General features: G+C 36.0%; 1 protein-coding gene across 1 annotated transcript in view; it reads left to right on the forward strand.

Moving 5' to 3' along the window:
- Positions 1–21,271, forward strand: part of JAM2 (junctional adhesion molecule 2) — a 55,513-nt gene that overhangs the window by 25,976 nt on the left and 8,266 nt on the right. Inside the window, exons 2-7 of the mRNA XM_063101827.1 lie at positions 7,726–7,791; positions 12,276–12,383; positions 13,975–14,127; positions 16,399–16,601; positions 19,031–19,130; positions 20,895–21,002. Of these exons, the coding sequence (XP_062957897.1) occupies positions 7,726–7,791; positions 12,276–12,383; positions 13,975–14,127; positions 16,399–16,601; positions 19,031–19,130; positions 20,895–21,002 (738 nt within the window). The remainder of the gene's footprint in view (positions 1–7,725; positions 7,792–12,275; positions 12,384–13,974; positions 14,128–16,398; positions 16,602–19,030; positions 19,131–20,894; positions 21,003–21,271) is intronic.

Genomic DNA, 21,271 nt, shown 5'->3' on the forward strand with positions numbered 1-21,271 from the left:
GTAACTACAACTTCAGATTAAAGGGCAATGAATAATCTTAAATTAATATAATTCTCAAAGCCAGATGCACCATCTCTACTGTAGGGACTGGCCTATGACACACCCTGGATCACATGTGTCATTAGTGAGGAGGACACTCAGGCTTATTATTTTTCATCTCTTTGCCATCATGCCATGAGTTTGTCTACTTTGAGATCTGACATCTTTAATAATTTCCTTTTTTACACTAATGTAGTTTTAGGGCCATTGTTTCCTGGCACTTTAATCTTAAGGAGGACCAACTAGGACATAAAATGGTCAATAACCATGGCTTCTGTTGAGTACATGATTCTTATTTGCATTAATTTCAGAAGATGGCATTTCTTCATGTTGTCTTGAGAATCTACTGGATTTGAGTTGACTGTTCCCATCTATCTAAAACCTATAATTAATGTCACAGGTGAACAAATTGTGTTTGGCTGAGATTCCCACTTGGGGAATATCACAGAAAGACTGAAGAATCTTAAAATGGCTTCTTTCATGTCCTGGTGAGGAGTACCTGGTGAGAAATTCAGCTGCTGATGGCTAGCCTATGCCAGTGGCTACCATTAAACATTTGAAGATGTGCTGAAGGATATTTCTTTGAAATTTTTGAGAATTTATTTTACTTTGAGAAGTTAATTAATTTATTTCATCTCTTTCTAATAACACCTGAAAACTTTAATTGTCCAGTTGTTGGAACAATGAAATGCCCTGAAAATTTACTGATGCATATAACTTATATGAAATCAACTTTATATGCAATTCTGAAACACCAATAGTTCCTCTTGTACTCAAATTGTTAAAAAACCAGAAAATAGGGAATGCATAAAACTTTTGTGCAGCATATAATAGATATACACGGTTTATTCAAATTTGTTCATTCACCATAAACATTTATCCATTAACACTGTCTCCGCTAAAATGGCAATTTATAATATATACTCTCTGGATAATATCCTTACAAGCCTAAAGCTTGAAAATGGAGATGAAGCCATGTGCAGAGGGTTTGTTAGGATCACGTTTGGTACTACTTTCTTACAACAGCCTTGCGCTGATTTGAGAGAGAGAGAGGACTGTGGAGGCCGACTAACTAGATGTGCATCTTGCTTCCCTGCTTTCTAAAGTGTTATAACCTTGAGCAAGTTATTGAACCTCTCTCAATTGCCACATCTGTCAAATGAGGATATTAACACAGTCGAGTCATATCGTACTTAGATGTTAGGTTCTTAAGGGTAAAATTTATTCATAGTCAAAATCATTCTTAAATTCTTTAGGTTATTGTTAACTCACCAGGACATCAACCACAGGTAGCTCTAAGTTCAAGCACATCTTTTCTTTCTCCTTACACTCTGGTGTGGCTTCCCTTTCTCTGAAAATAGGAAATAGTCATCTCATTAAGAAGAAGGGCCAGAATGTCCAGTTTGAGAGTCTAAAAGGACATGTCTGTCTCTCTCCCTCTTTTTTTCTCTTTCTCTCCCCTACCCCCTAGATCTAGTATGGTTGAATGATAGTGAGAGATAAGTATGTTACCTAACTCCTAATTCCTACCTCACTGGGTTACTTTCTATCTATATAAGTATTTATCCATAATAAATACGGGGTGGTATTATTTTATTTGTTAATGCTAACCATGTGCAACTTCTTATATTTGTGAGTGTAATAATTGTGTATCAGTAATTGTTGAAACCACATGGCTATTAATTTTTAATTTTTAAAACTTAGAAAATATTTCCACTGACTGTGTGAGAAAAAAAGTTATAAAATAACTCATTCATAGTTTTTATGACTTGCTTTTATATATGATACTGTTTGTATTGTACTTTTAAAATAAACAAAAAACCTTTATAACATTTTAATTTTTCCTAATCATGTTTTCAATTAAAAGTGTTAATTTAAACAACACTTTTATAGTAATTTAAAAATTGTAGAGGTGTCAAATCAGATTATCTCAGATGAGTAATAGAGAATACAAGAACTTTTATTCTTAAAGTTGTGGGGGAAAGAAACAAAACATTTCATTCGACTAGGAATTATTTGACTTGGAGCTGTTAACAGTTATGAAAACAGTCATCTCTTAACCTCGTTTTATGAACCTCTGCCAGTGATTTTGGAACACATCCGTAACTACTAAAGATGTTTTGCAGCTAACTTTAAAACAATCGTTGACCTCAACCAGTGGGCCTACATGACAACTTTTTGTTTATTTTTCTATTTAATTTATTCTGAAAAAGTGGAGAAAAAATAAAAATTGGTTCAAGAAAGCAGCCAACATCCTATTCCTAACATCTGTTAGTGAAATGTTGATATAAAATCTAACACTTTGTTTTCATAAAATGAGTTATTAGGTACAAGTTTTTTTTTAAAAAAAAAAAGTGAATTCCAAGACTAGAAAGAAAGGCTAGAACAAGGTGGAAATTTTATCGTAAACAAATTTTTTTTTTACTTTAAGATTCAGAGCTTTCTGTTTAAATAAGTTCAACATAAGTGGCCATATATTTAAAATATTTTTACTTAATTTATGAGCAAACCTTGAAGGAAATATAATTGGAGGAAGCAAGGGAGCTAGAAGATGCTTAAAATCACAGAAACAAATATTCAGCTACCAAGAAGTATTACCTATTATTAATTTATTAGAACTAATCCCCTTTATCATTTTTTTGTCTTCATAGTTTTGTCCATTTACCTAATCCTATCTTGTAGCATCTGAGATGTTTTTTTTCTGTTTAAATATGTACTCACAAAATTTATGAGGGAATTAATAAAATTTATGAAGTTAACAGCTGTTGTCTTTCATAGAACTTTTAAAGTGATTTTTGAAAATTTAAGAAATCTTTCTCAAAGGAAGTTTTAGCAAGTAGAAAAATGGAATTGAGAAGAGGGTGATTTTCTTTCTCGGTGATTCCTGCAACCCAACTCCAAAATCTTCCAATCCCAGATCATACTAAAGATTGCCTCAAATGAAAGAAAGCCGAAGTCTACTGCAAAAAATAAACATCCTCAGCAGGCAGTGTCGTGTTTGAAAAGTTCAAAGATGTAATAATATGGAGGAACAAAGATGTTCTTTCCTATTTTGCCCAGATTTGTTCCTCAGCTGGTTTCCAGGGAATATAAGTCTTCATTGTTCTGTCTAAAAAGTGTACTAAAATACTCCAAAAGTCACAAGAATTCTCAGTCATGATTAGACCTTCTCTGATTATGACTAAAGGAAGAAGGAGACTTTTTCAAAATGTACTTTGAAAGTTTCACGGAATTATGATTTGGAATCAGAAGCATAGCCAAAATTGTTCAGATTCTGTCATTAAGTGTAGGAGTAAAGCAACACCAATGTATAAGGCCCTGTCTTTTCCCTAGCTCACTTAAGAGGATTCTGGCTGGCCACCTTAGTCTCATCCCTTCCTCTGCTCTCTGAAGATTCAAACTCTACTTTTGGAGTCTATAAAATAAAATTGGGGAAGAAGAGGAAAAGCTGGAAAAGAAAGCATTTGACAGCATGGGATTAGGGGGTTTCAGAGCAATATGGGGAGAAAAGACAAGAAAGAACAATTGGTATGTGACAGAAGTGTGTGGAAAATGGGGGGAAAAATATTGAAAAAGATTCCTTGGACCCCTTTTGTGGTTTTTGAAATATACATGCAAAACAGTTTTTTTGCTTTTTGGTTTTTTTTTTTTTAAGATGACTGGTAAGAGGATCTCAACCCTTGACTTGATGCTGTCAGCATCACATTCTCCCAAGTGAGCCAACTGGCCATCCTTATATAGGGATCTGAACCTGCAGCCTTGGTGCTATCAGCACCACACTCTCCCAAGTGAGCCACATGCTGGCTCTACAAGAGTTATTTTGAAATTGCTCTTTGGTGACCCTGATAACTCTCTAAGATAGAGCCGCATGGGACACTGCTTTATACAGACATATTTACAGCTGTCAATAAAAAGGATCAGTTCAGTCCTACGTTCTTCACATAGACACTAGGTTTACCAATTTCCCTAATGAAGATGGTTGCAATTTAGAGATGTAGAACCTGAATAGGGGAACTAGACATTTGAGTCCTGTAGACTTTTGTGAATTTTAATTTCAGAATTAGATTTGCTGTCCAGGCTTCTAAGAGACAGAAAAAGGAAAGAAAATTTTCTCCAGAATACCATGTGTTCCTTAGGAGTGATAAGATCTAGAATAATAGAAGAATAATTTACATGTTTATACACATAAATCAAAGAAAATATGCCATTCCATATGAAAGATTTTTCTGTCCTTCCCACAGGTATAATAAATGATCTTTTATAGTTATGAAATTCTGATTGTATAGAACTTTCAAAATTCTTCAACTCATGGTTCTTTGCCCTCTTTTAGTCTATTGTTTTATTTCTATTCCTGGCTTTTCAAACTAGCCTAACTGTAAGTCTGGAGCAGTGGTTCTCAAACAGGAACTATTCCCCACCCCCACCCTCAGGGGACATTTTTTAGTTGTCATGACTTGGGGGAAGAGTGGTGCTACTAGCATCTAGTGGGTAGAAGCCAAAGATACTGCAGGACATCCTATAATGCACAGGATAGTCCCCCACAACAAAAAATAATCTGGCTGCAAATGTCAATTGTGTCAAGATTGAGAGACCCTCTTCTAGAGCCTCCTTTCTGAGAGTACCTTGTCCTGCTTCCCCAGTTACAGCCTCTCAGCTTCCACCTTCCTGTTGTGCTTCAGAGCCAGTCTTTGCCTCATTATAACCACTAGTTGCTCAACCTATCCCATCTTCATTAGACCAATGGACCTTTCCACCTGGCATCTTTAGGAATCTGCAATCCCTGCTTGTGATTTAGCTTGGGGTGACATGGTGTGAGACCCAGTATAGTATAGTAATTAACCATGTGAGCTTTGGATACAGACTGGCTGAGTCCAAATCCTAACTTCACTACTTACTATTTATATAACTTTGGCCAAGTTTCTTACTCTCTCTGTGCCTTAGTTTCCCACCTGAAAAAAAATGTGGATAAAAATGATACTCTGCTACAGAAAATTGTTGTGAGGGTTAAATGAGTGGATATTTGCAAAGCACTGGGGATGTTGCCTGACACCTAAGTGATAAGTAAATATTACTGATTATTATTCATTCTCAAGAGCTCACCAAGGTCCATGTTCTTCAACTCAAGTCCTCTTCTCTACTTGAAGTCTGGGGAGCAGGTATATTTTACTTATGACGATCTGTCTTAAATGTTTGCCTAAGCAGTATGTTTTTTCCATTTCTCTAATAGCTAGGGTTTTTAAATGTGGAAAGTATGCTGTTTTTCTCTCTCTGGTTTTGGCTATCCAGATGCCTTCCCTAAGGCAAAGAGCACTTGGTTGCATGAAGGTGGGTGAGGGCAAAGAGAGGAAAGGGAAAATATTTTGAAATATCATCATGGATGACACACAATTCTCAGTCTATAGATGAAAACTGAGGCATGAATGGATGAGAGGATGGATGCATCATGGGCAACACCTACATTTCTGGCATGAGGACCATGTGGATTGTGATGCCTTTCACCCTGATATTTATAGAAATAAAACAAAGTTTAGGGGCAAGCTGATAAGTTCACTTTGGCCCATGAGTTTGTGGTGCTTGTAGGAAATGGAGAAACAGATGTCTAGCAGAAAGGGGAATTTATAGATTTAATCTTAGGGGAGAAATTAGAGCTAGAGATATGGATGTAGGACTTTTTGACAAATAAATGGTAGTTGAGTAAATGAGAACATAAAAGGCTATGTAGAAAGGAGATAGTTGAGTCAGAAGAGCATTTTCTGGATGGATGGATGGATGGAGGAGGGACGGTTGGACAGAACAAGGAGGAAGAAGAACCCACAAAGGAGACAGAATGAAGCACCAGGATCAGAAAGGAAGAATGGAGACTAGGAAAAAGTCATGTCATGAAATCCAAGGGAGCCAAGAGAAGTCAAGTAAGATGAAGACTGAAAAGTGTCCATTGGATGTAGTAACAGGTAGATCACTTTCACCTTGGTGAAAACAGGGAGAGTGGATCATCAGAAGACAGAGAACAGGGGGTGGCATGAAAAGAGAAATAGCATGTCCAGTAAATTGTAGAAATATATGTTCAAGAAATAACCATCTTTAGATTGTCATGATAGTTTGGTCTTAGATTATTTCATGTATGATTTTTTTGGTAAATAATGAAGGACAGAACTTGGATTGTTTTGCCTAAACTGATTACTCAAGATGACCAACAAGAATGCTTTACATTATTCTGATTTTGAAACAATTAACACCAATACAATATTGTATACTTATAACACCTTCCCACAAGAGTTACTTGGCTTCGGAAACCTTCTTAATATCAGTTTGATCTAACCTCATTTACTGGACTTTTCTTGTTAGTATACAATAGGGAATGAGCTTATTTATCCAACAAATATTTATTATATATTGCTTTATGTTCTAGGTGTTTGGACTGTATCAGAGAATAAAACAGGCAACAGTCTTGCCTTTGTAGCATTTATATTTTAGAGATGTATACTTATAGGACATTATTTAAATTATTTTTAAACATGGTCGTTACACTGGCCCATAGAATGACATCCATACAGTAAGATAACAAAAAGTGATACATATCAAAGATGGAATTAGAAAGTTTTAATTCCTGGTTCTGCTACTTTCTTATTTAAGTCCTAATAATGTCTACCACACCAGGTCATTTTGAATATTAAATTTTATGGAATAAAAACAAGTATGTGAAAGTAATTTTTAAGTAAAAATTTCTGTATCAGTTTAAAGGAGTGATAATATTTTCATCATCAGTGTCAATATATAACTATTAGATCACAATAGCCACCGTAGTCAGTTATTTCAATCTATAGACCAACCCTGGAAAAATCACTGAAATGTTTTGGGGAAAAAAAATAAAGATGTTCTGCTTACATTTTTAATTATAATTTTATATACAGAGTTTATATACATTAAATATTATATATACATTTTATCATCAAAAATACACAAAATGACTCATTTCTATAAAAGATAGGTATAGTCAGCAATAAGTTCGTAAACCCATTTATACCCTATAATAAGGCACTGAAAACATTTGGCTTTTATTTGGGGGGCAATACCCTGCAACACTAGAGTGCATCTTAAGCTTAATTAAGGATGTAAGCTTTTGTTTAACAATTGGGCTGTTGACATTGTTATAAACTCTTTATAAATATCATTTTATTGCTGTATTATGATCTATCAAGTGAATATACCATAATTAACATAGTTTCCTATTGTTGTTTCCTACTGTAGTTGCCTAAGTAATAATGAAATTTGAGAGGCCTTTGTATATGTTTTTCCATAGCTATTTTTAAACCACAATAAAATTAGTTTACTTATTGTAAAATAAAAAAACAATTGGGCTGGTGAGAGTGTGTTGTCTATGGTGGGGCCCAAATAGATTCAAACATTCTGCTTTAGGAAATGCTTAAAGGCCAAAACTACAGTACAGAACATAGAAGAGATATATATAGTTTGCTTTAATTTTTCTGTGTTGATACTTTAAAACTTATGTGTTATTATAGTTTGCTTTAATTTTCCTGTGTTGATACTTTAAAACTTATGTGTTATTAATTGTGTAAAACTGTCACCAAACTCTAGGCCAGTTTTCTTGAATATTGCATCTCATTCAAACATTTGAAAATGGACTTTTGTGCTATTTTAATTATCTTATCTGTTTTAATCATTCAGATCATAAGGCCTATGGAGTCTCTGCCCCAAAAGACCATCAAGTAGTCACAGCAATAGAATACCAAGGTATAGTATCTGACTAATTTTCACCAGCTATGTTGTTTGAATAACTCACAGAGATGACCTGTGTGATATTATCTATTTGTCGGAATCCCCTTGCCTCACCTTATACCAATTCCTCTGCCTGAAATGCTGCTTTATGCTGTCTCCACCTTCAGGACTCTTTCTCCACTTCCTCAGTGGAAACTTTGGATACTCAATGAAGAACAAAATGTACACAGAAGTTCTCTTGTTATGCAAATTATCTGCAGCAAAACAAATCTAATTTGAGAGACAGGGAGATATGGTAAATGGAAATGAACACCTCAAGCTCCACTTTATGTATTTATGATCATAATATAGCCTTTTTCAGCATGCTGTTTTCTTATTTATTGTAGCTTCTTTTAAATATTTACAAGGGGGAGTTGGTTAATGGGTATGAAGTTTAATTTTGCAAGATGAAAAAGTTCTGGCAATTGTTATATATACAACAGTGTGAACATACTTAACACTACTGAATTGTACAGTTAAAAATGGTTAAGATGGTAAATTTTGTTATGTGTATTTTCCACAGTTAAACATTTGTTAAAAGGAACTAAAAAACAAAAATAAAAATTATAAGGGCTTTTATAAGTGTACTTCAAATATTGACCACCTACTACTTTTCCAAAGGATCTTTTACCTAGAATAGAATTGATAATACTAGGCAACCAGAAGAATTACTATTTCTTTCTTTTTTTATTGAAACTTAATTAATTATACATATGTGTGGGGTACAGAGCTGAGTATCAATAGCTGTGTACAGTACATGATGATCAAATCAGGGTAATTGGTATACTCATCTTTACAAAATGTAATCATTCTTCATGACCCTTAACCAATTTCTCACTAGCCCCTCTCCCTCTCCCCACTCCCACCTCTAATAACCATAGTTCTGTTCTCTCCTTTTGAAAGTTCAGTGTATCATTGTGATTGTTGTTTCTATATACAATGGAATATTATTCAGCCATAAAAAGGAATGGCATTCTGCCATTTACAGCAACATGGATGAGCTTGGAGAAAATTGTGTTAAGTCAAATGAGCCAGGCACAGAAAGAGAAATACCGTTTGTCCTCATTCATAAGTCAGAGCGGGGAGGGAGGGAGGGAGAGAGGGAGAGAGAAATTACTGTCTTGAATGTAATGCTTGTTTAGGGCAGAGACTGTAAACATTTAAGGAACAGGTCCCACATGTCTGATCTCTCATCTTTAGGTATGTCTTGGGTTCCTGGAGTTCTGTATCACTTCCTATGGTGGTGCCAAAAGCAGAATGAAACTAAAATCAGGGCAGCTCTGCCACGCTTGTAAATTACACAGGCAGCCTTGTTCAGAGAAAGTTCAACCCTAAAAACTATAAATCAGAGTATAACAAAGCGTTCATCCGCAGAACTACTTTCTAATTCTTCAGAACTACTTAGGTAGTATCAATTCTCTTTTTGTGTTATATAAGATTGATGATTTTTTAACTTGAGCACAGAGAATAAAATCAAAAGATAGCAGTAAAGAATCCTAGAAAAATTAAAATTCATAATGATTCTATCTGTGTGATTCCTGAAAGTGACTATTTCACTATGTGTTGCTGTTAATGCTTTGTCTAAACAAAGAATTATCTTTCTTCAGTTCAAATTTTGGCAATGAAATAATCACCTTAATAAAAAAAAACTTGGCACATTTTTCTGTTTTAAAATGCCTTGTGTTGAGAAAATTTTCTTTGCTGTCCAAGAGGTAGCACTTTAGTTCAAATTTGAGTGATTTATAGGTAAGTTTGTGATGGCATACTCTATGGATTTCTGTCATGTCAAGGCAAGCTCGCAACTAGAACTAAAGAGAAGTTCCTCAGGTTAAAAATACTAGTGACCATTTATGGAGCACACACTATAGGCAAGGTACCATGTGCACCAAGTATGTAAATACATTATCTCATTTAATCTTTACAACAACCTCATGAGATAAGCACTTTATTTTTATGATTTTACAGATGTGGATATAATGTTCAAAAAAAGTTAAGTAATTTTCCCAATATCACATACCTAGTATATTGGCAGAGGTCTAGTTCTAGAAATTATGCTATAAACTATTGTATTATGGCATAATGACCTTGAAGCTCAATTTGGAAAATTATGCTGGCCATAGTGTTGAATTTTGGTTGAAGAGGGAGAAGAGTTAGCTTCTAAGTTCAATTTGTTCTCTATCATCAGATGGTTACCTTATGATTCCAGTGTTTTCAGTCTCTGCATTTGTTTCTTAGGGCTGCTGTAATAAAATACTGCTAACTAGATGGCTTAAAACAATAGAAATATATTCTCACAGTTCTGGAGGCAAGAAGTTCAAGATCAAGGTGTTGGTATCCTAGGGTCTAGGCACTGACTCTTCTCTTGCATGGAACACTCTTTCTCAAAGAACCAAATGGCAAATCCCATCCCACTTTTAAATCTTTGGTCAAATATCACATTCTGAATGAGGTGAACTCTACCTTGTTTTTAAAAATTACATGCCCATCTCCAGCACTCCCAAGCCTTCTGTTCTCTGTTCCACTCTCCTTTATTTCCATAGCATTCATCACCTTCTAACATATTGTATAATTTATGCACTTTATGGTGTTTCTTGTTTGCCTGACTACCCAGCTAAATTATAAGACCCCAAAGAGCAAAGATCTTTGTTCTGTTCACTGATAAAGCTCAAGAACCATGTTGGGCACACGGTAAGCAATCAACATATTTTGGCTGAATTAGGTGGACCATTTCTGCACGTTTTACATGGTCAGTCAGAGAGAGGCTGGAGTGAGGTCACCAGACTTAGGAAAATTGTTGGTTATATTTTCTAATAAAATTTTCACAGAGGTTTTTCCACAGACCAGTAAGAACAGAAATCAGGAAGAATTCACTAAGAGGTGTGGGTGTGTGTGTGTGTGTGTGTGCGTGTGCGTGTGCGTGTGCGTGTGCGCGTGTGTGTGCGTGTGCGCGTGTATTTAGCTAAATATATGAAACAATGTGATTATTTGAGTATACAATTATTCCTACGATGTAGGAGTAAGACACGGTGAATGGGCTAAAAATGAGTGTGGGTGTATGTTTAATTGTTGGAAACTCAATAAAATACGGGAAGGAAACCTATCTAAAACTCAAGACTCCGGAAGTTCTCCACCCATTCTCCTTAATCAACAGAACAGAACTGTGTTTCCTCAGACAGGTTCCTTAGTACACATTTGTCTTTGAGGCCTAGTTGTAAACACGTCTGTAAAATGATGTCTCTCTGTAATGTAAAACATGCTTTAAAAACTTTAGACATCCTTGAAACTTTTGGTTCTTTTTTCTTGCTTTTCTCTGCCCTACTTCCTATTTTCCATTATCTTTTATTCTGTTTCTTGTATATCTCTAGCAATATGTGTAGACTTAAAAAAATTAGAAACTACATAAAACAAAAAGAAAAAAATCATAACTCTTTCATACAGAAGTTGCGCCTGGATTACTGTTTTCATACATATTCTTATAGGCTTTTTGTTCATGTCTGTTTGCATATTTTTAATAAAACCTGGGAGAATATTATAAGTATTGCTCTCTAATCTACTGTGTCATGTAAAATCCCATATTCTTTTTTAAAATGGCATTAAATTTACTTGATTGAAATCAGAGGTATGGAAAGGATTTTAACATAATTTCTCTTCTAGTCAGAGATACTGGGCTTTATTTAGGTCAAACCATATGCCTTGTGGGGGGGGGGGAAGTCCCAGAAATATGAAGTTGACATTCCAGAGAGAGCTTGGCTGAAACATCCTTTAAAAATATTTATAACTTTAGGTTTCCATTTGGCAACTTGAAGCTTGAAGCAGTTTGCAGACTGGCACTGGTTTTTTTCTTCCCTCAGTCATCTTGTTTGAACAGTCTTAAAAGGGGCGTCCTTCAGATGTTCCAGGAATCTTTTTTTTTTTGGTGGCTGGCTGGTATGGGAATCCAAACCCATGACCTTGGTGTTGTAAGGCTGCACTCTAGCCAGCTAAGCTAACTGTCCAGCCCCAGGAATTGTTTAATGACACGACTACAGTAAATTTTCTGTAATTAAGTGAACTTAGCTACATCAAGGCAGTTAAACTAATCTTAAGATTAAATCTTTTAATAATTTATCTGAATAGAGGTAAGGTTATATAGGCAGTTGTTTTGAGGTAGGAATCAATGATTTATTAGAAGACCATATTGGGTTTGTATTAATGTATTTGTAGAGAGGACCAACAAAGAAAATTGAAAAACACCATAGTGTCACATAATTATTATGTGGAAAAACTATAATGCTTCCAATTCATCTTTGGGTTAAGCTAGCATGGTATCTGTTGATGTAATTTACAAATGAATGAGTGAATGAATGAATAGAACTACAAAAGAATAATTTTAAGTAATGTTTAAAAATTTGTTACCTAATTAACTAAAATATAAATCCATGAGGACCATTAGAAAGCAAGTGTTTTGTTTTTGTTCCTAGAGGTTGTTTTAGCCTGTAGAAACCCAAGGAAGACCATTTCCTTCAGATTAGAGTGGAAGAAACTGGGGCGGAGTGTCTCCTTTGTCTACTATCAACAGGCTCTTCAAGGTAAGAAGCTGTAGACTTGATGAGATGAGAATAAGAGAATGCCAAGTACAGCCCAGATCCTTTAACTTACAAATGAAAACAGGACATGACTGATTACAGAAAATGTGTTTTTATACGTGTGAGATGAAACCAACAGTGTCTAAGACTTAAAACACAACAGCCACAAAAACAGAATAGAGAACAGGAGTAGGTGAACCCCACTGAGTCCCTGGACCCTTCATTTCTCAGCTCAGTCCTACAGGATGCAAAATGCAATTGTTCTTCCTGTAACAATAGATTAAACTCTTGAGAAAAGGGAAGATAAAATGGGGTGAGGTTGGGATAGACAGTTGCTGCTCAGTAATAATACCCTCCCACCCTATTTTCTTATCTCTATCTAGAAAGCTAGGCTACCTCTGCAATGCTTTCGGAGTTAGGACTTATGGAAGAGTAATTACAATGACCATTACCAAATGCTTTCTTTTCTTCCTTCCTTCCCTCTCTTATTCTTTTCTTTCTTTCTTTCTTTCTTTCTTTCTTTCTTTCTTTCTTTCTTTCTTTCTTTCTTTCTTTCTTTCTCTCTCTCTCTCTTTCTTTCTTTCTTTCTTTTGTTCTTTCTCTCTCTTTCTCACTCTTTCTCTTTCTTTCTTTCACTTGTTATCTGTTATACACTTCTTTCCACTCCCTACTCTTCCTGTTGAATATGTGATGCACTTTTAATTTAAACTGTTAATAATGATGGATGAAATGTTAACGTGTCCATTTGCTTCAAAATGTGGTTGGGGCACAGATGAAATAAGATAGGCCATGTATTGATTATTATAGCTGGGTGCTGGGAACATTAAGGTTCCTTTTACTCCTCTCTCTGATTGTGCATATGCTTGGATTGTTTCCACTATAAATATTTCTAAAGTTGGAAATACAATTTGACAAGTATAATAAACATGTTATTATTTTTAAATACTATGTATTATTTTAATTATAAAGAATTAAGTGAAAAAATGTTTAAAGTTCATAGAAAATTTAAAATATTCCCTCTGGTTCTTATCTGTCAAGATAAGACTGCAACCTGCAAGGTGATCATAGCACAGCTCTCTTTGCTTGAATCTTCTACAGTCGCCAATTCTGGCAGCTGCACATTACAGAAAACCCTATTTTAATTTTGTACACATTACTATCAAAAACTAGCCAAAAGAATGGTTTTAAGACTCCCTCCTCACACCTTTTCTTCTGTGTTAGTAACATGTGGGCCAGCACACATAAGATTTGGCCAATTAAACCAGGATCTCCAGTGTTTTTTGAAGACAGGAATATTTTTACAAGGGTACTAGGAAGGGGGTGAAGTACGCATTTGGGTTAAATTCTTTAAAATAAAATGAGAATATGAAATGAGAATATGAAACTGAATGTTGTTTTTTGGACAATCTTTTAAAAATGTCCTTCTAAAAAAAAATTTAAATAACAGCACCTGTATATAATTTTTAAGTTTTAAAATTGAGTTTATTAATAGGAAAATAAATGCTTTAGTTACTAAATGAAGGGACTTGAGGGAGGTAGTACATAGAAAGTTACTTTGCCTTATTACTAACATAATTGTCTTCTTTTTCTAAAGGTGACTTTAAAAATCGAGCTGAGATGATAGATCTCAGTATAAGGATCAAAAATGTTACAAGAAATGATGCTGGGAAATATCGTTGTGAAGTTAGTGCCCCATCTGAGCAAGGCCAAAACCTCGAAGAGGATACAATCACGCTAGAAGTATTAGGTGATGTGTATGTGTATATGTGACTGCTCTCTCCACTCTGTGCCCCTCCACCTAGCCCTGGGGACAATGAGGCACACAACATTGTCCATGAACACACAAGCATTAATTGGGAGCCCCAATCAGTAAAGTTACAGAGACCACAAGCACCACCCTTCCATCAAGATCTTGGCTATTTCTCCTATCACATCATTGGCTGTTGAAATTTTACTATTACTAATGCATTATCACAACATATCTCTTTGTTTAAGATTGAGGTGATTCCTAGTGGTCCTTCACTGTACATAGAAGCATCTTTCCTGAGAGTTTGTTTTTCAGTAGCTTTCAGCATACATACTATTTCTCTTGCCATCTAAATCAATATCACATGAGATAATAGAAAAGCAATAAAACAAAAAAGTAGGCCAGAGGAAGAATTAAAAGTTATTTGGTAAAGAAAAGAAATTAGCACTTATTGTGCAGCTGTGTGTTAGGCCCTTTCACATATGTAATTTTACATAATCTTCACTGACAACCTGATTTTCATAGATAAGGAAATAGAAGTTAAATTATTTTCCCAAGGCCACACAGCTAGAATGTGTCTGGACTAGGATTTGGATCCAGATGGGGTTAACTCCAAAGCCAGTATGTTTAGTTACTATGAGAATCACTTTTAGTAAGAGCTCATGACGGCAATTGGTGGAGGAACAGTGTTTCCTCTTTCATTGGTGTTAGCATAAACTAACAAGTAAAGGGGATAAATTAACTCCGCTTCCTTTTTTTATATTATCCAGGCTCTTCCTAAAATACTAGTGAGGCACTAGTATAGAAGAAATTTAATTCAGAAAATGTTGCAGCAGACTTAGCTGGTGTATTCATTTTCTCTTGCTGCATAATAAATTATCACAAAGTTTGCAGCTTAAATGAATACCTGTTTACTAGCTCATAGTTCTATAGATTAGAATTTCAGCAACAACATGGCTGGGATCAACGAGGCTGAAATTGAGGTGTCAGCTAAATTGAGTTCTTATCTGGAAGCTCTGGGGAAAATCCATTTATTTCCAAGCTTACTTTTGGTGTTAGCAGATTTTAGTTCCTTTTGGTTGGAGGACTGAGGTCCTCATTCCATGCTGGCTATCAGCTGGGAGCCACACTCGGTTCCTAGAGGCCAGCCACATATCTTGCCACTTGGCCTCTTCCATCTTTCATCCTACAAAAGCATGTCAAATTCTTCTTGGGTTTTGAATCCCTGACTATCCCTTCTGTAACCAGCCAGAGAAAGCTCTCTGATTTTTAAAGGAGTCAATGTGATTAGGTCAAACCCATCCACGAAATCTCTCTATCTTAAAGACAATGCATTTGGGACCTTAATCACATCTCCAAAATCCCTCCACACTAGATTAGTGTTTAGATAACTGAGATAGATTGTATGTACACCAAAGATGGGGATCTTGGGAAATCATCTTAGAATTCTGCTTACCAAAGCCAGTTCTGGGTTTTCCTGGATATTAGGTCGCCTAATAAAGTCTTTGTTTTACTTTCCAAATCCCTGAGGCCAGAATAACCCACATTCCTATCGCAGATATTTTCTAACTTGGCCAGTCCTGTACAGAATGGGATTTTAGTTGAGTACTGAGCCTGAAAAATATACTACAGTTTGACTTTTTTGAATATAGTTGTCAATAAACATTAAAACCATTGGTGAGAAAACAGTAGAGATTGTTTATATAAAAAGGAATAGCTGTTGTATTAGCTGAGGTTGCTAATAATTGCTTTTATAACACATAAACCCTGAACTCTCAGCAAGTAGTTTAACATAACAGAAGTTTCTTTCTCACTTAAATAAAGCCTAAATAGTTGGGGCAGTAGTCATGATGGACCTATATTGTTCTACTTCATGAAATCATTAGAGACTCAGCCTAATGTAGGTCTAACATGTTCAATACATGGCTTTCCGAGGTCACCTTGGCTGTTGCCACCTACTTGGTAATGGGAGGGGGCAGGGGGAGTGAATGAATGGAGAATCATGCAGGAAATTTTTATGGGTCAGGCCTGAAAATGGCATATATCACTTTTTCCCACATTCCATTAAACAGAACTCATGCAAATGACCCCATCTGGCAGCAAAGGAGCTGGCAAATGTGGTCCACATTGTGTCCATGAAGAAAGGAAATGGGTCTTTTGAACAAGTAGCCAGTCTCCATCACAGGTGTCTAGTAAGTACATCTTTACCTGGCTGTTAAAACCCTTGTTTAGCTTATAAATAACCAATACTATTGGACTTCCATTCTTCAGTGGCTCCAGCAGTTCCTTCATGTGAAGTGCCCACTTCTGCTCTGAGTGGAACTGTGGTAGAGCTACGGTGTCAAGACAAAGAGGGGAATCCAGCTCCTGAGTACACATGGTTCAAGGATGGCAACCGTTTGCTTGAGAATTCAAACTTTGGCCCCCAAAGCACCAACAGCTCATACACAATGAATATAAAATCCGGAACTCTGGTAAGGTGATTTCAAGTATTGGCCTAATACTGTGTTGCATTTGGATAAAAAACAAAATTTATTAGAACTTAAGATGATGGAGAATAGAGGACTGATACCATTGCTTGCTAAGTGAGGAGAGAAGGGGTAGCAGGAATGATGGTGGTACCTGCAAAGAGAAGTGAGGGAAAGGATGAGCACAGGAGATGGGAAGACATACTGGGAACTAGGGAGCTGAGCACACGGGGGTCTGTACCAGTGACCTGAAGCAGGCCAAGACTGACTCATGCTGATGGATCAGGCAGGTCTTACAGCTACCTTCCTGGCTTGGAAAATTAGTAAGTGTAGTAAAAATTAGTAAGTCTCAATTTACACCACCAGAGAAATACAAAAAAAGCTTGCTGGGCGATACTCTGACCCCAGTGTTGACTAACCATGTGAAAATAGTGACTATAGTCAGCCCATGGCATGCTGTCTGTATCATTGATGGAAACCTATAAATAAGCTCTTTAAAGTTAATGACATTTTAAAATAAAAAAGTATTTTTACTTTTCTATCTGTCTTTTCAAGGTAGACGTGGGAGTAAAAACAGGTCATTAAGCTTGAAGCTTTTTTTCCCAAAAGTCATATCACATGTCAGTTTTAAAATGTCTGACTCCCAGCAATGCAGCGTCACTACCACAACCATTACAAAAAAAAAAAAAAAACTTAAAGGCATGGTAATAATAATGATAATTTTAATGCATTTTTAAAAGAAATTATAATGTTTTCTTTCATTCCTTCAATCTCCAAGTGCACAATTAACATGTAAAAACTAGATCTTTTGGTAACTGATAAGGTAAAGTGGCTAACTAATAAAGAGTATCAGCAAGTGTGGCTACCCTTGAGTAAGGCCGTCCTTCAGCCCTTTTGGCAGTCAGCAGGGACAGTCAGCAGGTCCGAGTGATTTTACACTGAGAAATTGGGCAGAAAACCTGCTGTCACACTTTGCTATATTTACTTTTCAAAGCTATTTTTTTCTCAGAGCAGGTGATAAAAGCCCCAAGGCAAGTCTGAAATAATATAGATTCTCTTTCCTCAGTTAGACCCAACTCTTGAAATATCTCATGATGTCCAAGGAGTGCACCTGAGTTGAACTGGGATGGGTTCTGTTGTGAGAAAGGAACAAAGACCCAGAGTGTGGATGCCAGTGACTGCCTTTTAATCACAGGTTATAATGTGCTGGAAAATCATTTTGGGTTTTAGTCTAACTTATTATTTCTGTGTAACCTTGGCCCTGAGTTTATGGTGCGTATTCTAAAAGTGTTCTCGTATTTGAAGGAGTGAGAGGTGATTCCATAGAGTGAAAACAACCCAGGAAGAGCTATCTATCCCACCATGGTGAAGTATCAGAAACAAGGGATGGTAGGTAGTGGGTAAAAAAAAAATGAAAGTGGAAAAAGAGTTAATAGATGAAAATCCTGGCTCTTTTTAAGAACATATATTGCAGGAGGATCCAAGACAGTGAGAAGGTGCTTCTCAGAGCTTCAGGCTCCCATGCATGAGGTCAGCAGTGACCATGGCAGTATTGAGAATGTGACCAGGAGGGGACATGCTGTCTCCCTCCCACACTCTGTACTGGTACTGGAAGTATCCTTCAAGGTGTCCAAAACTGCTTTCCCTCCCTCTTCTCTCTCTTCTGTCCTTCCTTCCTTCCCTCCTTCTTTCCATCCCACCCTCCTTGCTTTCTTCTTTTCTTCTTCCCTTCCTTTCTGTCTGCCTTCATTCCTTTTAGAAATTCTCCAAGGGAATACAACTACTGAGGAGAATTATGAAGTCTGCTATATCAAAGTTTTACCTTTCAGTTGCTTTGGCAGGAGCAAGGGCTGGACTTTATCTTTTCAGAATTTTCAAAAATTCCGGAAACAATTGAATTTATAATCCTATAAATGACACCAGTTAAGATTTTCCTAGCCCCTAAACTACTGCTGGCAGTAACTCTGGTTCTTTAGAGGAAGTGTTTATTGTTTGCTGCTGCAGTGAATTCGCTTGTGGCTTAGGATAGTGCATTAACCCTTTGACCAGTAAGGCATTCATTTATAAATGGTGTTTCTAGGAATTAGAAATACCTAGTTTAATACCACCATGTGCTATAAACTTTAAAAAGTACCCACTGCCTTCCTAACTATACTGCTTTCTTAGTAGCATTTTTTTAAAAAAAGAAAGAAAAGAAAAAAGAAACTTTCCTGCATATATTTAAGTCTTTCTCTGCCAAATTAAACAGGAGGTCCAGCTGTTTACTCCTTGAAGTCATGGCAGATTTTTGAACTCAAGATAAAGATATAAAATTCTGAGTTATTAAAAAAGAAAGACTAACTTAATGCTAAAATTTAAGGGACATAGTAATTTTAGGAGTCTACTTATAGGTTCATTGTTTAAAAATATGTATTTATTTTACCTTTCACAAACAGCAATTTAACACTGTTTCCAAACTGGACAGTGGAGAATATTCCTGTGAAGCCCGTAATTCTGTTGGATATCGCAGGTGTCCTGGGAAAAGAATGCAAGTAGGTAAGCATGAAATATTGGGAGGAACAAATGGTTTGCAGTTTGAGGGAGTGAAAGGAGCAAGAGGTAGGAAATGGATGAGTGATTTGAAGGATAAACAGGAGGGAATGTTTAAAATTAGCTTGATATATTGCAAAGGATCAAAGATGGATGTTTTTAGTCTATCTCCCAAATAAGCCAAGAATATTAAGTATTATATTTAACAAATTTTTTAATTTTTCAAGTAATTATATGCCTTCTTCCTCTTTTCATTTATTTATTTTGACAGCTGGCCAGTACAGGGATCAAACCCTGCACCCTGTTGTTATCAGCACCATGCTCTAACCAACTGGCCAGCAAATTTTTCAAATATTTGTTTTTAAAATATGCTCTTCAAAGTAATCTTTCTTTCAAATGAAATCTAAATGTCTTATACTCTGTAAATTGCTGAGGGCCCAGGAGTCTGCATGGGTTCAATTTTCAGCTCTGCCACTTTCTAGCTACATACCCTTGGGCGAGTTATTCAACCTAGGTGCCTCAGTCTCCCCAAAATGGAAGTAGTAATATACCTTCCTCATGGAGTTGTTATGAAGATTAAAATAATCAGTATTTAAAAGTGTTAGAAAAGCACTGGCACATTGTCAGCACTGTATAAATGTTAGCTATTTTTGTTGTTATCAAGTTGTTGAATGATATTTTCAATCCCTTGAAATACTAAGCTTATACTTGTTACAGAGTAGGCTCTCAAAAAAGATATGAAAAATAGTTATGAATCTAGGTTGCTATAAAACATAGCTGCCATATATTACATTTTACAAAATAAGCTTCTTAGAGTCCAATAAAATTAGTTCTTAAGAATCTTTCCTAGGTTATATGAGTTTCAAAGCAAACATATTATTTCTTTTTTTATTTTTAATAATTTGGTTTAATTCTTCCTTGTGTCTTGAATATAGTTGTATACTAGAGAGGGATGTGCTGGAGATGGCACCTGAGGGGATCAAGGTCACTTGAGAGGGCTGCACCCAGAAGCAGAAGGACACAAGTTGGTAACATGATAGTCTTTTCAAACTTGGGTCCAAAAAATCCAGTTGTGTTAGGTTAGAGGAGAAATGACTTAACAGCAACAGGAGAAAGCCTAGGGGATTTAATTCACTTTAAACTCAATGGGGGATGGGCCAGTTAGCTTAGTTGGTTAGAGTGTAGTGTTATAATACCAAGGTCAAGGGTTTGGATCCCCATACCAGCTAGCCTAATCAGATGACAGATAGTGGCATATATGTATGTGGCCATGTATGTGTATAAGTACATACACACCCCTCCATATAAATTCAAGAAAGAAGGTGTTTTTGACACAGTTTTAGAGAATAACAATGGCACATGCTTTCTTTGAGGCTGAGGGAGTTTTCCCGTGTTTGTGAAATCAACACAGATGATGTAGAAGAATTTTAAGTAAAATTTGAGGTGTGTAGGGGGAGGAGCAGTAGAATACTTGAAGTCATTGAACTTCAAAGATTTCTTCTAACCCAATATTTAATCCTGTGAATTATTACATCTCCAAATGAATGCAAGAGAATAGCATACATTTTGCTTCTGCATCATAGAACATTTTAAAGCTTAGTTCTGTTAGTACTTTCAAGCAATTTTGAACCATGTCCTAGAAGTAAGTGAGTTGAACAGACTTCAAAAGCATGACTGCAAAGATGAGCTTTTTTGAAACTTTTCACTTGAATGACCGCATCTGTCCATCTATTTCACATGAATTTATGTGTTGTTTATTTCACATTCCAGATGATCTCAACATAAGTGGCATCATAGCAGCTGTAGTAGTTGTGGCCTTAGTGATTTCCGTTTGTGGCCTTGGTGTGTGCTATGCTCAGAGAAAAGGCTACTTTTCAAGTAAGTGAATTTCACCCTTCTTTGATGGACAACTTCCTGTGGATATTGAGTTTTCCTATGAGATACTGTTTCTCCTAAGAAGTTCTAACAAACTCCAGAGAATATTTTTTATTGATTTTCTGCTGTAGAAAATATTCAAGATGACATGCACATGGGTTATGAGGCATCCTGACAAACACAGGGAGAAAAAGCCGAGTTGCTTCGTTGCAAAGTTCCAGGGAACACCATAGAATATGTGAGAGGCATCCTTGGAGTGGCTCAGTGCAGCA

This window comes from Cynocephalus volans, chromosome 1 (assembly GCF_027409185.1).
Source record: "Cynocephalus volans isolate mCynVol1 chromosome 1, mCynVol1.pri, whole genome shotgun sequence".
NCBI classification, from domain to species: Eukaryota; Metazoa; Chordata; class Mammalia; order Dermoptera; family Cynocephalidae; genus Cynocephalus; species Cynocephalus volans.